At 33.9% G+C, this 14,820-nt stretch overlaps 1 protein-coding gene across 1 annotated transcript in view; it reads left to right on the top strand.

The window, feature by feature from the left end:
- The first annotated feature begins 40 nt into the window (after positions 1–40).
- Positions 41–14,820, top strand: part of LOC114332401 (ATP synthase mitochondrial F1 complex assembly factor 2) — a 41,601-nt gene continuing 26,821 nt past the window's right edge. Inside the window, exon 1 of the mRNA XM_028282202.2 lies at positions 41–227. Coding sequence (XP_028138003.1) covers positions 128–227 — 100 coding nt within the window. The 5' untranslated portion in view covers positions 41–127. The remainder of the gene's footprint in view (positions 228–14,820) is intronic.

The raw sequence follows: 14,820 nt of genomic DNA, 5'->3' as shown, positions 1-14,820 counted from the left end.
ATTATTCACCATATGTCCACCTTTATCATTCCATAACAAATACATAACCTCAATGTATTTTTGTGAAATGTGAAATAAACTGTGAATGTGAAATAGAATTGAAATTTTTAAATAGTAATATATAACCATGGAAGTTATCACCAAAGGTTTTAGAATACTTAAGTTATCAACTGAATCTTTACTTAGTTCTAAAAGATCTAGGATTAATAATTACTATAGACATTATGGTAAGAATTCTTAATTTTGATTATTGTATTCATAATTTTACAGCTCTGACTCTGACCCCTTTTTCAAGATGTGTGATGTGTTACTCAACAGAATAACAAAGTATGTATGATTTGGTTAAATTTGTATTAAATTATATTGAATAAAAGTACCTTTCCTATCTTATGATAAAACATTTTATCTTTCCAGTCTTATTTATCAATAAACTGAAAGTAACAGTTCTTTAGTTGTACTTAAGTACATAAATTGTAATCAATACAATGCTTCATTTAATTTGGATAACAACAAGTCTAATCTCCGTTTCAAAATGTTAGAGTCAGTATGGTTGTATATTGCAAGTGGGTTTGCCATTCTGTGAATTATCATAAATAAATCCTCCTTTAGTATTTCGCAGCAGTTAACAGCGATCATTCTCTACAAGTAACTGCCTAATACTACCTTTCATGGCCAAAGTTGTGAAGAGTGGCAACGTTGTCAGAAAATTCTCATTTAGAATTTCTGATGAAGCCTACCCCTCTACCCCTACTTTAGCGGGCAGCTGGATTCGCATCACCAGACGACCATATATGCGCCTCACAATATGTGGAGAAGTTCAGGCAAACTTTCTATGAAAGGCACCAATTATACGGGTTTGATGAACCACCACGAACCAGCCGACTTAAATCAAGGAAAAAGTTTATGAGACTTGTAGCATTGAACCACCCGAACTGTTCACCCTACATCTAGAATTACCTAATGGAATGAACCTTGACTGGAGAACCTGGTGGACACTCAACAGCATACGCACAGGTGTTGCCCCTGTAAAACAGAACCTCATTAAATGGGACGTCAAAACAGGTAACGGCGCACTTTGTGAATGTGGGGAAATACAGAACGTGGAGCATCTGAGAGTATGCAGACTTTGCCCATCAAAATGCACCCTCCATGATACAGTGGGTGATCATATTATTAGAGCCACCTCAGAAAATTTTACTTTTGTTTAATAACGGTATGTAAGTTTTTTCTTTATACAGTCCACGTTGCCTTTGAAACTCTAGAAATGGATGTTATGATTCTGTTGGAGTGATTAGTATTGAATATTAAAGTTTTATTTCTGCTATTTCCCTTGGTGAGATGTCTTTGGATTTCCCATGATGTTCTGGTACCACTAGTGTAATGAACGCGCAATTTTTACTAACTTCACAAAAAATAGTATAGGCCTGTCAGAATATCACTAGAGAGCAATGGAAACTCGCAAAGTTTATTATAACTCTAAACACCAAGAATACAAAATACTAGGCACACGAGTTGCATGCTAGGCTGGGCAGCACTGACAAACAATGGCATCTGAGTCACGCATTGCCACACATGCGTGTTGCCACTATTGTCAGACTATTTATTGCACTTTCATAAAGTGTAACCAGACAGCCAAATGGAAACAAATCCATTAATATATGATACAGCTCAATTATATACCCTTCCTCTAAAACATTGAATTTTACTAGGTGGCTCTAATAATATGATCACCCACTGTATATGGCTCGCAAATACAAAGGGTGTGGACGTAGCCCGATACTGGGCGGAAAAACTGTAGTCAGATCCAGGCACGAAAAAGTAAAGTAACTCTCATTTAGTTCGCATGGGGCTGTCGTTGTACACTGCATAGCATGTTTGACATACGGTATAGACTTCTACTGAAGGATAATGTACATCTCTACAAATTATTGTCTATGTACAATATCACACTAAGTTGACAGCTAAGTACAATCATCACATGCAATTTGTGCCTTTAACCCAACATAGTACAGCAAAAATAAGCTAACTGGCACTTACCTTGTTTAGGCAGACTATAATATTGTAAATAATAAAATATTATCAAAAATGAATAACAATTTTCAATTTCGTTGCAACAAGAAAATACAGCCGCATCATTAATCCAGTTCAATCAGAGAGTGCAGCAAACACCTCTACCGGTTTAGAAACTTATTAGTCTCTCATCAGGAGGCACATCTGCTGCTCTCTCTGACCCAACTAGGACAATCCCTGGCGTGCAGTCACGGATTGCAACAAACAAAATGGCAGGGATGCCCTAGCGGCAACTGCTAGCAAAAGACTAAGTTTTTAATCTAATAGCACATAAAACAACACCAAAAATTGATATTCCACATCCTACCAGACTGAAAACAATGGGAACCTTCTCTGGTAACACCTCCGAGGCTTCTACAATTTGCAAGCCATAACGGAATTCCCTCATCTTCCTTAGTCTCAGCATCCGTTATGGCTTGCAAATTGTCGAAGCCTCGGATGTGTTACCAGAGTAGGTTCCCATTGTTTTCAGTCTGGTAGGATGTGGAACAGCATTTTTTGTTGTTGTTTTATGTGGTATTAGATTGAAAACTTAGTCTTGTTTTTTAATAAAATATTTATTTATTTATATACGGGATTACCCCCATTACAAAATATACAGTATAAAATCAATCACTGTAATTTCTACTAAACTAGAGTAAAATAAATCTTAATTACACATTAAACAAAAATTAAATATTAATAGTTATCCATTACACATATTACATCTATTACACAAATCAGTTAAAATAAACAAAAAAGTACCTGTCAAGCTCTTTTAATCCGATCTTAAAAGCAGCCAAGGAGACACCAAACATTTCAAAGTTATTCTCGTTTATAATTTTTAGTGTTCTCTCAATGGGCGAATGCATACCATAGTTTGTTCGATGAAAAGGTATATAAAACAAATCAACATGTCTGAGACTTCTGGAGGGAACATATAAATTAATAGATTGGAGAAGTTCAGAACAACAAATTAAACCATTTATTAATTTAAACACAAATACCAAATCAGAGTTATCTCGTCGAGTTTTTAATAAATTCATGTTGAGTGTTTTTAAAATATAGGTATAATCATGATTAGTAATATATATATATATATATATATATATATATATATATATATATATATATATATATATATATATATATATTAATGTGATATTCAAAGATCGGTGTGCTCAAAGCACTTGATTAGATAATTAACTAATTAATTAAATTTAATTTTAATGATGCACTTATGATTTAATCACACTATTTAATGCTCTAATCTCAGGGTTTTATATTCTCGTGCTTCAATATCTCCTTTGCTTTACATATGATAAATAAGGTCAAAGATTAACGGAATAAAACACATATATGGTACAAAAGCATCTATTGAAATAAATTCACCCTCAAAATATCCTCTAAAAATAATATCTCCTATTCTGATTATTGAAATAACCCTACCACTATCTAAAGTACTTATTGAAATTTGCGTTATGAATAATTCTACAAAAAAAATAAAACTGTCTCTCGGATGATGAGTTGTCCAAATTCTTGTCTCTGGTCGCCAACAATTTACTCTTAGCAGCCCCCTATGTAGTCAGCAATCTCGCAACAAATTATTGCAAGCCTATTGTCATTAATGACCCCCTACAGATGCACGTATCTTTCAAAAAACAATGCTAGCCTTTTCTCCTCTCGATAAACTGAATCTATTTCTCGTTCCGGCATGCAACGGTGACTCTTGGAATATAAGTAGAACAATATAACTTACAATGCTTTACGTGATGAGCTTCCGTCAGGACACTTATTTCAACAAACTCACAACTATTCACTTATCTGCCTTACTACTTCAGGAGACTCTTAGAGATCACCACTAGTCGACTTAACGATCATTTAACAACTGACTCTTCTTCCACCCTCTAACATTTCGCTAAACTCCCATTCTTCATACCTAGCCCCTCCTTTTTCCTTCTTCACCAATCCGAGTTCCTCAATTTTATCCCCATCTACCTTTCAGATAACAAACACCAATTTTCCCTACCATTAGAAATTTCCTAAAACTAATTACATGCCAATCGGTTTTTTTTTTCCTTTCTTAATATCTAAACAAAGATTACATTCATTTAAATTTCTAAATACAATTGTTCCCTCGCCGCAAAAGTCCATTTGGGAAACCCGGTCTCATTGTCCAAACACATAACCACTTTCTTATCATACTAACTGTACAAAGAAAATACTTAATCCCTATTTAAATTTTGTTTACCTACGGCCATCCAAAGATAATTGACTTTCATTTCTTCGAAATGAATTTTGGTATATTTTTATTATATGTTTTAACTTTTCTAAAATATTAAGATCGAAACCATATTAATTCAAATTTTACATATCTTAACAACTCCCCGCCATTTGATTTGCCGAAAAAATTCTGTTATTTATTTAAATGACACAAGTTTTTTTTAGGATCAAATTATTCCATTATGTTACCAAACTCTACTCATGATACTTATAAATGTCGTGAATGTTAAAAATACCCCGTATCTTGCCTGTCTCTATATGCGCTAATTCATAACTATTTACCCCATTTTCCGTATTGACCCTATATGGACCTTCAAATACCGGCATCAATTTAGCACAAATACCATTTTGTAAATTGGACACCCTCAGTGCCCTCACTAAAACTTTATCCCCTTTCTGGAATGTAACCGGCCTTCTTCTTCGGGTCCTCTCTTGCCTTTGGAGATATTTCTCTCCACTTCGTCTCAATCTTCGTTGAACCACCTCGATCACTTCTTCGTATTGTCTGGGGGCGGTGTCTTCCCACGGTCTCGTAGGCATTGTTCCTTTCATTACATATAAAGGCGTCTCCTTGGTAACCGTATTTGGTGCACAGTTCAAATACGTCTCTATTTCAAACACTTTTCTGTCCCAATGTCGATGATGTTCTTCCGCAGCAATTCTTAGAAATTTTGTGACTTCTTGTATAAAACGCTCTGATGGGTTGCTCTGTGGATGTCGGATGCTTACAAATTTTGTATTTATGCCTCTCTCTCTTAATTCCCCTTTAAAACGGTCATTCCTAAAGTATGTCGCATTGTCCAACAAAATATTGTCTGGTCTTCCCACTGTTTCGATAAAATCGTCTATCTTCCGAAGTATTTCAGCTCCTTTCGTGGTTCTACATGGGTACAGTTTTAAATACTTTGAGAAAACATCCACCATAACTAATATGTGTTTATTCCTCTGTGTTGTTATTATTAAATCGCTCAACATATCAATGGCGACAATATCCAGTTTCTTCCGAGCTATGACGTTTTTTGTGATGTTTTCGTTTTTGAAATTCTTACTTTTACACTTTTGGCATGTCTCGCAATTTCGAGTCATCTCTTTGGCTATTGTATAGTCCTGTCGACAAATGTAGTTCTCCCTGAACATAAGCCACACCTTCCTGCTTCCAATGTGTCCGTTGTCACAGTGTAATTTTGCTAAAACTTCTTTTGCCATCTGTTCCGTGATTACATATAGTTCTTTACCATCGACCCTCTTAAAATATAAGTTATCTTCTTGTTCGGCCCTTTGCTTTTCTCTTTCATCCAGTTGTTCCTGATTTTCCCTGATCTGAGCCAAAGAAAATAAGCCTGCTTCTTCTCTCATTATGTTCATGCCAACGTGGAGAGTTTTGTGGTCCTCTTTGCGGAATTGTTCATCTCTCGTCAACGCATCAGCCAAGATATTGTCAGTTCCTTTGATATATTTAAATTCAAAATCATACTCTTGAAGTAAAAGAATGCCCCTATGAATTCTATTATTTACCAGCCTATTTTTCATTATATGTACCAAAGCTGCATGGTCTGTTTCAACGGTGAATTTTGCCCCTAGTAGGTAAAACCGTAATTTATTTACACAAAATAACACACTGGCGAACTCTAATTCAGTAACACTGTACTTTCTCTCATATGTTTTGGTTACACGGGAGACAAAACAGATTGGCACCTCTACATCGTCTTGGATCTGTGATAACACCCCTGCGAATTTTGTTATGGAAGCATCGGTCCGGAGAATGAAAGGTTGATCATATCTTGGGTGGTGTACTCTTACAGCTGTGGAGAAAGCTCCTTTTAAATTTTTGAAAGCCATTTCTTGTTCCGTTCCCCATTTCCACCTAACATTTTTCTTAAGTAATGCTATCAACGGTATTTCTTTTGTGCTGATGTCTGGTATTAGTTTTTTGAAATAGTTTACCATTCCCAAAAATCCCCGCAATGTTTTTAAATTGGTTGGCCTAGCGTAGTTATTTATAATTTCGATTCTATCTTCTGCAAGACTAATCCCTTTTGTGTCTAATTTGAATCCTAAATACAGTATTTCCTTTTGGAAAAACTGACACTTTTGAATATTTAATTTCAATCCCGCTTGATCCAGTTCTTCTAGCACAGTGTGAATATGTCGTAGATGGCTTGTTATATCTGGTGAGAAAATTAATAAATCATCTATGTAATGTACAACAAATTCTTCATGCCTATTTAAGATTGTGTTCAATGCGCGAACCAAAGCAGCGCATGCACTCTGTAGGCCAAATGGTACCACCCTAAATCGGTATACCACTCCGTCGATCGAAAAAGCGGTATAATTTCGACATTTCTCTGCCAAAGGTATTAACCAAAAACTATGTTTCAAATCGATTTTGGAAAAAATGTGTGACCCTGTGATTCGTCCAAATATGGCTTCGATGTTCAAAGGCGCTTCGTATTGCGCGATTGTGTGTGAATTAATGTTTCTTGCATCTAAACATAATCGCAAATCACCACTCGATTTTTTAACGCATACTATCGGGTTGATATATGGAGAGTCACATCTTTCTATCACCTTGTCTTCGATCATTTTTTCAATTTCCTGTCCGACGCTTTGCCTGTATTTATACGGGATTGGATATGTCTTTGATTTAAAATTTTCTAAGTTTTTAACTTTAAAAGAATGTTCATAATTTTTAGCCACTCGGCTTTCTTCATTAATCAAATCTCCATAATTTTCTAGAATCTTCTCTACTTCCTTTTCCATGTTTTCTCCACATTTTAATTTTCTTTCATCCTCATTTTGTTCGCATGTGTTCACTGTCCATAATATTTCTTCATAAAATTCTGGATTCTCGTCCATTATTGCCATTTCTTCTCTGTCCTCATCCTTTATTTCTTCTTCTGTTTTTTTTATCTTCAATTTCCATTTGGTATCCCGAGCACCATGTTTCTACTGCTTTCATTTCTCTTATGAGAACTTCCTTTTCTTCCTGCTTCCTTTCTGTTTTATCGTCGATTGCCGACAATTCTTCCGTATCTTCGATTTCCTGTCTTTCTCTTGTATCCACCGTGTTTTCCTTCTTTCTTTTTGAACTCTTCTTCTTTTTCTTCCTTCTTTTTTTTTCTGGTTGATTTTTTTCTTGTACTTTCGGTTTTTCCTCTACAGTCATATTGATTTCTTTATGTTTTTCCTGTTCATTTATCTTTTCAACAATTATTTTCCTCTCTATTTCCGTTTCTTCTTCTATGTTGTCTGGTTCTGCTTTGATTTCCAGTTGATTCTCCGAAAAATTTATGGTGATATGTTTTTCACTCAATTCATCAATTCCCGCTATCATATCATGGTTTAAATCTTCGATCACCACACATTGCATAATATAGTATTTGTCTCCCACTCTGATCCGCACTCCCAAACCTTCATTTACTGTCGTCAATTTTTTTTGTTTGCACCCACTAAAACAACCCTAGGAATTTTATACACAAATCTGTCCAAATTTAATTCTTTTACTAGTTTCTTATTGATTAACGATATCTCCGATCCAGAATCAATCAAAATTTTAATCGCTTTATGTTTTATAAATGCATCTAAGAATATTAAATTTGAATTAGAACTTTGTCTTTCATTTCCCGCCAACTGTATAAACTCTCTCGGATGACAAAATATACCGGAGAGTTGTTTATGTTTGTTCAGTGGATGCTTTATTGAAAATCCTGTCTGGATTCATTGCATACATCTTCTTCCTCGTTTTCTATTGTTACATGATTCATCTCCCTTCTATTTTTTCGTTGGAAATTCTGATTGTTTCTACCGTCCCTTTGTTCGTTCGTATTCCTAGTCGGAGGATTTTGTGCATCTCTGTTTTTGTTGTGATTTTCATATGTTCTATTTTTTGCGTGATTCCTGTTATCATAATTTTGTTGTCTATTGTAATTTTGGTATTCTCTCGGCCTATCTTCGTTTGTTGATTGGGCATGTCGGTTTCTCTGGTCATAATTTGATTGATACCTTCTTGCCGGTCCATTATATTGTTCATGTTGTCTTCTGTTTCGCATTTCTCTTCTTTTTGCTTCCCTTACTTGAAGGAATTGGCACAAACTATCAATATCTTGATAGTTTCTCAAAATCACGTGGTCCTCCAGCGTTTCTTCGAAATGTCTGCTTATCATTTCTACCAGTTGTTCGGTAGAGTATTTGTAGTCTAGATATTTGGAATTGTTATATATCTGCAAAGCATATCTTTCTTCCGATATTCCCATTTTCTCGTGATATCTTCCATTCTGTAGCTCTTGGTTGATTTCCCTCTGTTTAACTTTCCCCCAGAAATAGTTGAGAAATTTATTTTCGAAATCTGTCCAATTTTCAAACTCATCTTCTTTACTTTCATACCATAACGCTGCTCCTTCTTTCAGATGGTTTCTAATTGTTTCTTTGCAGTCGTCAAAATATCTAATATGTTGCAATTTGGTTTTCAAATTTTTAACAAATGGTACTGGGTGTGTTTTTCTAATATCCCCTCCAAATTGTATTTTCGCGTCGCTTGTACCAAGGATAATCATTTCCCTTCTTTCTCCACAATTCTGTTGATTCTTGAGTTCCGCAATTTGTTTTTCGTTTTGCTTAAATTTTTCTTCTATTTCTCGCCTGTCTTCTTGTATTGCATTTTCAAATTTGCTTTCTAACTGTTCTAATTCCATCTTCTGCACAGTCTTAATATTCTTCATTTTAGTTTCTATTTCTTCTCGTTGCATCTTCAGTTTCCTTTCTGTTTCTTCTCTAACTTTTTCTAAACAGGCTTTCACTTCATTTTCATATTTTTCCAAACGCTTTTCCAATTTGCCATCATTCTCTTCCAATTTCTGTTCTATTCTCTGTGATATTTCTCTTTGTGTTTCTTCCATTTTTTGTTGTGTTATTTCCATGGCTCGTTTTGCTTCCTGTTGATTTTTCTCTATTTTTTGTTGTGTTTCTTCCATGGCTCGTTTTGATTCCTGTTGATTTTCTTGCATTGTCCTTTTTGTTTCCTGTTGATTTCTATCCATTTGTTGTGATTGGAGTTGCATCAGTTGCAATAGTTTCTCTATTCCTGTTAATTCCTGTTCTTTTCTCTCCATAATCGTTGTATCTCCTTCATTATCCAATCCTTCTTCAACAATTTTTTCCTCTTCTCTGTTTTCTTGCATTTTGCTTTGCCTCCTTGTGGTCGACATGTTGTTTCTTTTCGTTACTGTTTTCTTTGTCCCCGCCAAATGTGAAATTTTACAACACTCTATAAGTTGCAGAACACGACAAATATTTCTCCCCAAATTTAATAAATTTTCTCCACAAATATCAAATATGCAATCAGTAAATTTCAAAATAAATATCAAATGTACGATTGGTAAAAAAAAATCAAATAATTCAATGGCAGTAAATATCAAATACCTACGATCAATCCATAAATCAAAATTATTTTTACACCTGGAAAAATTGTCAAATTATCTCTGGATCACCTGTAGTTATTCCTTATCTCTTTCCCTGCCATCAAATGCAAAGCTGCGATATTTTTAAGCCACCACGTTCTGGGCTCCAGTTAATGTGATATTCAAAGATCGGTGTGCTCAAAGCACTTGATTAGATAATTAACTAATTAATTAAATTTAATTTTAATGATGCACTTATGATTTAATCACACTATTTAATGCTCTAATCTCAGGGTTTTATATTCTCGTGCTTCAATATCTCCTTTGCTTTACATATGATAAATAAGGTCAAAGATTAACGGAATAAAACACATATATGGTACAAAAGCATCTATTGAAATAAATTCACCCTCAAAATATCCTCTAAAAATAATATCTCCTATTCTGATTATTGAAATAACCCTACCACTATCTAAAGTACTTATTGAAATTTGCGTTATGAATAATTCTACAAAAAAAATAAAACTGTCTCTCGGATGATGAGTTGTCCAAATTCTTGTCTCTGGTCGCCAACAATTTACTCTTAGCAGCCCCCTATGTAGTCAGCAATCTCGCAACAAATTATTGCAAGCCTATTGTCATTAATGACCCCCTACAGATGCACGTATCTTTCAAAAAACAATGCTAGCCTTTTCTCCTCTCGATAAACTGAATCTATTTCTCGTTCCGGCATGCAACGGTGACTCTTGGAATATAAGTAGAACAATATAACTTACAATGCTTTACGTGATGAGCTTCCGTCAGGACACTTATTTTAACAAACTCACAACTATTCACTTATCTGCCTTACTACTTCAGGAGACTCTTAGAGATCACCACTAGTCGACTTAACGATCATTTAACAACTGACTCTTCTTCCACCCTCTAACATTTCGCTAAACTCCCATTCTTCATACCTAGCCCCTCCTTTTTCCTTCTTCACCAATCCGAGTTCCTCAATTTTATCCCCATCTACCTTTCAGATAACAAACACCAATTTTCCCTACCATTAGAAATTTCCTAAAACTAATTACATGCCAATCGGTTTTTTTTTCCTTTCTTAATATCTAAACAAAGATTACATTCATTTAAATTTCTAAATACAATTGTTCCCTCGCCGCAAAAGTCCATTTGGGAAACCCGGTCTCATTGTCCAAACACATAACCACTTTCTTATCATACTAACTGTACAAAGAAAATACTTAATCCCTATTTAAATTTTGTTTACCTACGGCCATCCAAAGATAATTGACTTTCATTTCTTCGAAATGAATTTTGGTATATTTTTATTATATGTTTTAACTTTTCTAAAATATTAAGATCGAAACCATATTAATTCAAATTTTACATATCTTAACAATATATATAAACAAATGAAATAGAGAATGCGGAAAAATCCCCTTACGAACAATTCACACATCCACTACTTCGGGCTGGGAAAAATGAAAAATATAAGAATATAATAAGAAATATAAGAAAATATAAAATATAATTAATATATCTTAATATAAGAAAAAAATACGAGTGGTCGTCCAAACCAGTACCTGTGGATCTTTTGATCACTGAGTGTGTTTCAAGGATCTACATCTTTTGTTTTTTCATATATATATATATATATATATATATATATATATATATATATATGATCGGTTTAGAATGTCTTGCGGCGTTGTCCGATTCCCAAATTCCATTCCTTCCTATTTTGCCACAGGTCATCCCTGAGGTCTCGCGCGCTCATCGCTTTCCGGATGCCGGTGGTCCAATTAACTTTCGGTCTCCCTCGCTTCCGATGTTCAGGAGGTTGCCATTCCAGACATTGTTTTGGAAGTCTCTCGTCATTCAATGAATGATTAGTAATGCGTATGTTTAATTTGTATGCACAATATCTCAAAAATTTATTCTGCAATCTCTCCAACGTAGTAGAATGAGCTTGGTATTGTGGAGACCATACAATAGATGCATATTCCACTTTAGATACAACCAAAGCATAATATACCGTTCTTAAAGCCCATACAGATAGTCTCAGACAGTTGCGAATGATAAAGCCCAAAGATTTTAATGCATTTACTGTTACATTATTTATATGTTGCACAAAACGCAACTGCTCATCAAATGTGACTCCTAAGTCTTTTATTGTTTAAACATAAGACAGTTCATTTTCATTAATTGTGTAAGAAGTATCATATTTTTTATTACCTCTAAAAAAGCTTATATAGCAGCATTTAGCAACATTTAAATGCAAAATATTATTCTTACACCAAATACTCAACCAGTCTAAATCTTCTTGATAAATAATCGTTCACAAATATATTAAATAATAAAGGTGAACAGTGAGCTCCTTGAGGTACTCCTGATGTCACATGAATTATATTTGAATTAAAACAACCTATTCCCACCTGCTGTGTGCGGTCTCTTAAAAAGCTATTGAACCATTGTAAGGATTGATGACTAAAGCCAAAAGCATTTAATTTTCCTAATAAGATGTTATGATCTACTCTGTCAAATGCCTTGGAGAAGTCAGTATAAATAGTATCCATCTGACTTTTATTCTCCAACGCGTTTAATATTTTTTGTTCAAGGAGTACTAAATTTGTTACAGTTGATTTATTCTGAGAAAATCCAGGTTGATTGTGTATTAGACGCTCTTTAAAATAAAATTTTAATTGATCATGCATTAGTCTATCAAAAAGTTTTGGTATAGAGGATTGTTTACAAACGCTTCGATAATTTGTTATGTCTTGTTTATTACCTGATTTAAAAATTGGGCAAATATAAGAGTGCTTCCATAAAGTTGGGAAAACTGATGTCTTTAATGATGACTCAAAAATAAGATATAAAGTTAGTTATCATCAACATTTGACAAATTCAAATGGTCTTCCCAAGGTATCATTGAAAGATAGTTATTGAGACCTTCATAGTCTGCGTTTACAAAATCATGATAAAATTCAGTATATTCTAATGACTTACCTTGACATTCACACAAACTAATATTGTAAGTGTAACTTATGTGATGATAACTATTTTTAAAAATCGGATCTGAAGCTTTTGCTACTTGTAAATCACAAACATTTGTAAATATTAAGTCTAAAAACACATTTCTTTCATTTGGAATATTAATCATGTGGAAAAAATTCAAGAACCCATAAAACTCAGCTAAGTACAATGCATGTGAACCTTGAGGACAATTCACCAGGACACCTGATTCATTGTTATCCCATGAAGCTTCCGGAAGGTTGAAGTCTCCGAATATATATGTCTTATGATGATCATACCTTTGGGATATATCTTCGACTGATAAACAATGTTGTTCATATATTTGTTTTACGGATTTTGGTGGAATATGTACCCCTCTAATTATAAAATTTTCTTTACCAAATGAGCATAAAATAAAAAGTTGTTCAATAGATTTGTACAAGGGTTTCAGCACAGTTACCTTAATGTAGTCTTTAACAACAATCAAAATACCTCCTCCTCTTGACTTATAACTATTATCACGATCACATCTAAAAGTTCTATATGAAGGTATTTTAATTTCACTATCTAAAATATCCTCGTGTAACCAACTTTCAACAAATATAAAAATGTCATAATCAGAACATAAAATAGAACTAATCAGATCTTGAATTTTTGTACGAAGTTCTCCGACGTTCTGACAATAAACTTGTAATGGGGATGAAATTAGTTTTTTCATTCTTTCTTGAATGATTCAATTTTTGGTACACAATTTCTGTATTTTATGGCAATGTCTTTTTCGCCTTTATTTTGTCTGTCATTTAATTCTTTCCAAGCTTTACTGAACATATCCCTTTGCATATTTGTTTGATCACTATTTATTTTGGTTGTTGAATTCTGTAGTCTTTTCTTATTCCTTAAAATGTCCTTAACAACACCATTATTGGAAAAAATAGCTCTAAGTGGATGAGACTTACTACCCGTGTTCTTTCCTACTCGAACAACTTTCACTAAATCCTCCAACGCTTCATCTTTTCCCATTTGTTTCATAATTTCCTCGACTTTGGCTCTGTCTTGTTCTATCCTATCTTCAATATTCACAGAATTCAATTCGGGAACATTGAATAACAATATTGTTAGATTTTACAATTCTATCATTTATTTCTATGAACATTTCCTCAAATGGCAAACCTGGCGCATTGGAGTTGCATTTCAGTTCATCAATAGTCTTCCTTAGATCACAAATCTGATTATCCTTTTCATGTAAGGATTTTTCATTAGCACACTTAAGTCTCTACCTCAATCTTTAGATCTTCAACCATAGACTTCAAAATTATTTTATTGTAGCAGATAGCTCTGTTCGAACCTCTTGAAAACACATACTAATCTAACAAACATGCTGCGCGTAAATGGCGCGCGGAGCAGAGTACAATATGTATACATACCTTAACACATTCGCTGTGCATGACTTTGATAGGAGTCAAAGACAGTGAGTGACCTATTGATCTTCAATACGATATATTTTTCCCGCTCCTGGATTTTATATTTTGTTATGTTGCTTGTTGCATATGTATTTGGTATGAGACTTTCAATGGTCTGTTCTTGATTCGGCTAAGGTTGGTATTTTCTTGTTCTTGACTTCTTCTTTTAGTATTGGTCACCAATGCCTGTTGCATTCTGCTGATGGGTTTGCTACGCATTTTTCTTTATTGACTAGGATTTTTAATTTTCTGATGACGAATTTCGGAGTGCAAATTAAAACCTCAAACAATAGTTAATTAAGAAATGTAATTTTCATTGCACCAAAAATTGTGGCTCAATCCCATATAAACAGAATACTAAATGAAACATGACACAAGAAAACGGGATGTCCCCATTTTACAAAAATTTAACAAAAATAAAGTATCCTAACCATAACACAAATACTAAACTAAGTATTAAATAATTAAATATTGTTAAACAAATGATTATAATTTAAGTAACTTAAATTTCCTGAAAATATTATTAAAATGACAATTGCTGAAAATTCAAATGAAAATGAAATGAAGACTCCAAGGTAAAGGTAAAGGTCACTCATCTTCGATTCCTAACATACTCAGTC

This window comes from Diabrotica virgifera, chromosome 6 (assembly GCF_917563875.1).
Source record: "Diabrotica virgifera virgifera chromosome 6, PGI_DIABVI_V3a".
NCBI lineage: Eukaryota > Metazoa > Arthropoda > Insecta > Coleoptera > Chrysomelidae > Diabrotica > Diabrotica virgifera.
The sequence above is the reverse complement of the archived record's forward strand: the minus strand, read 5'-3'. Positions and strand labels throughout refer to the sequence as shown.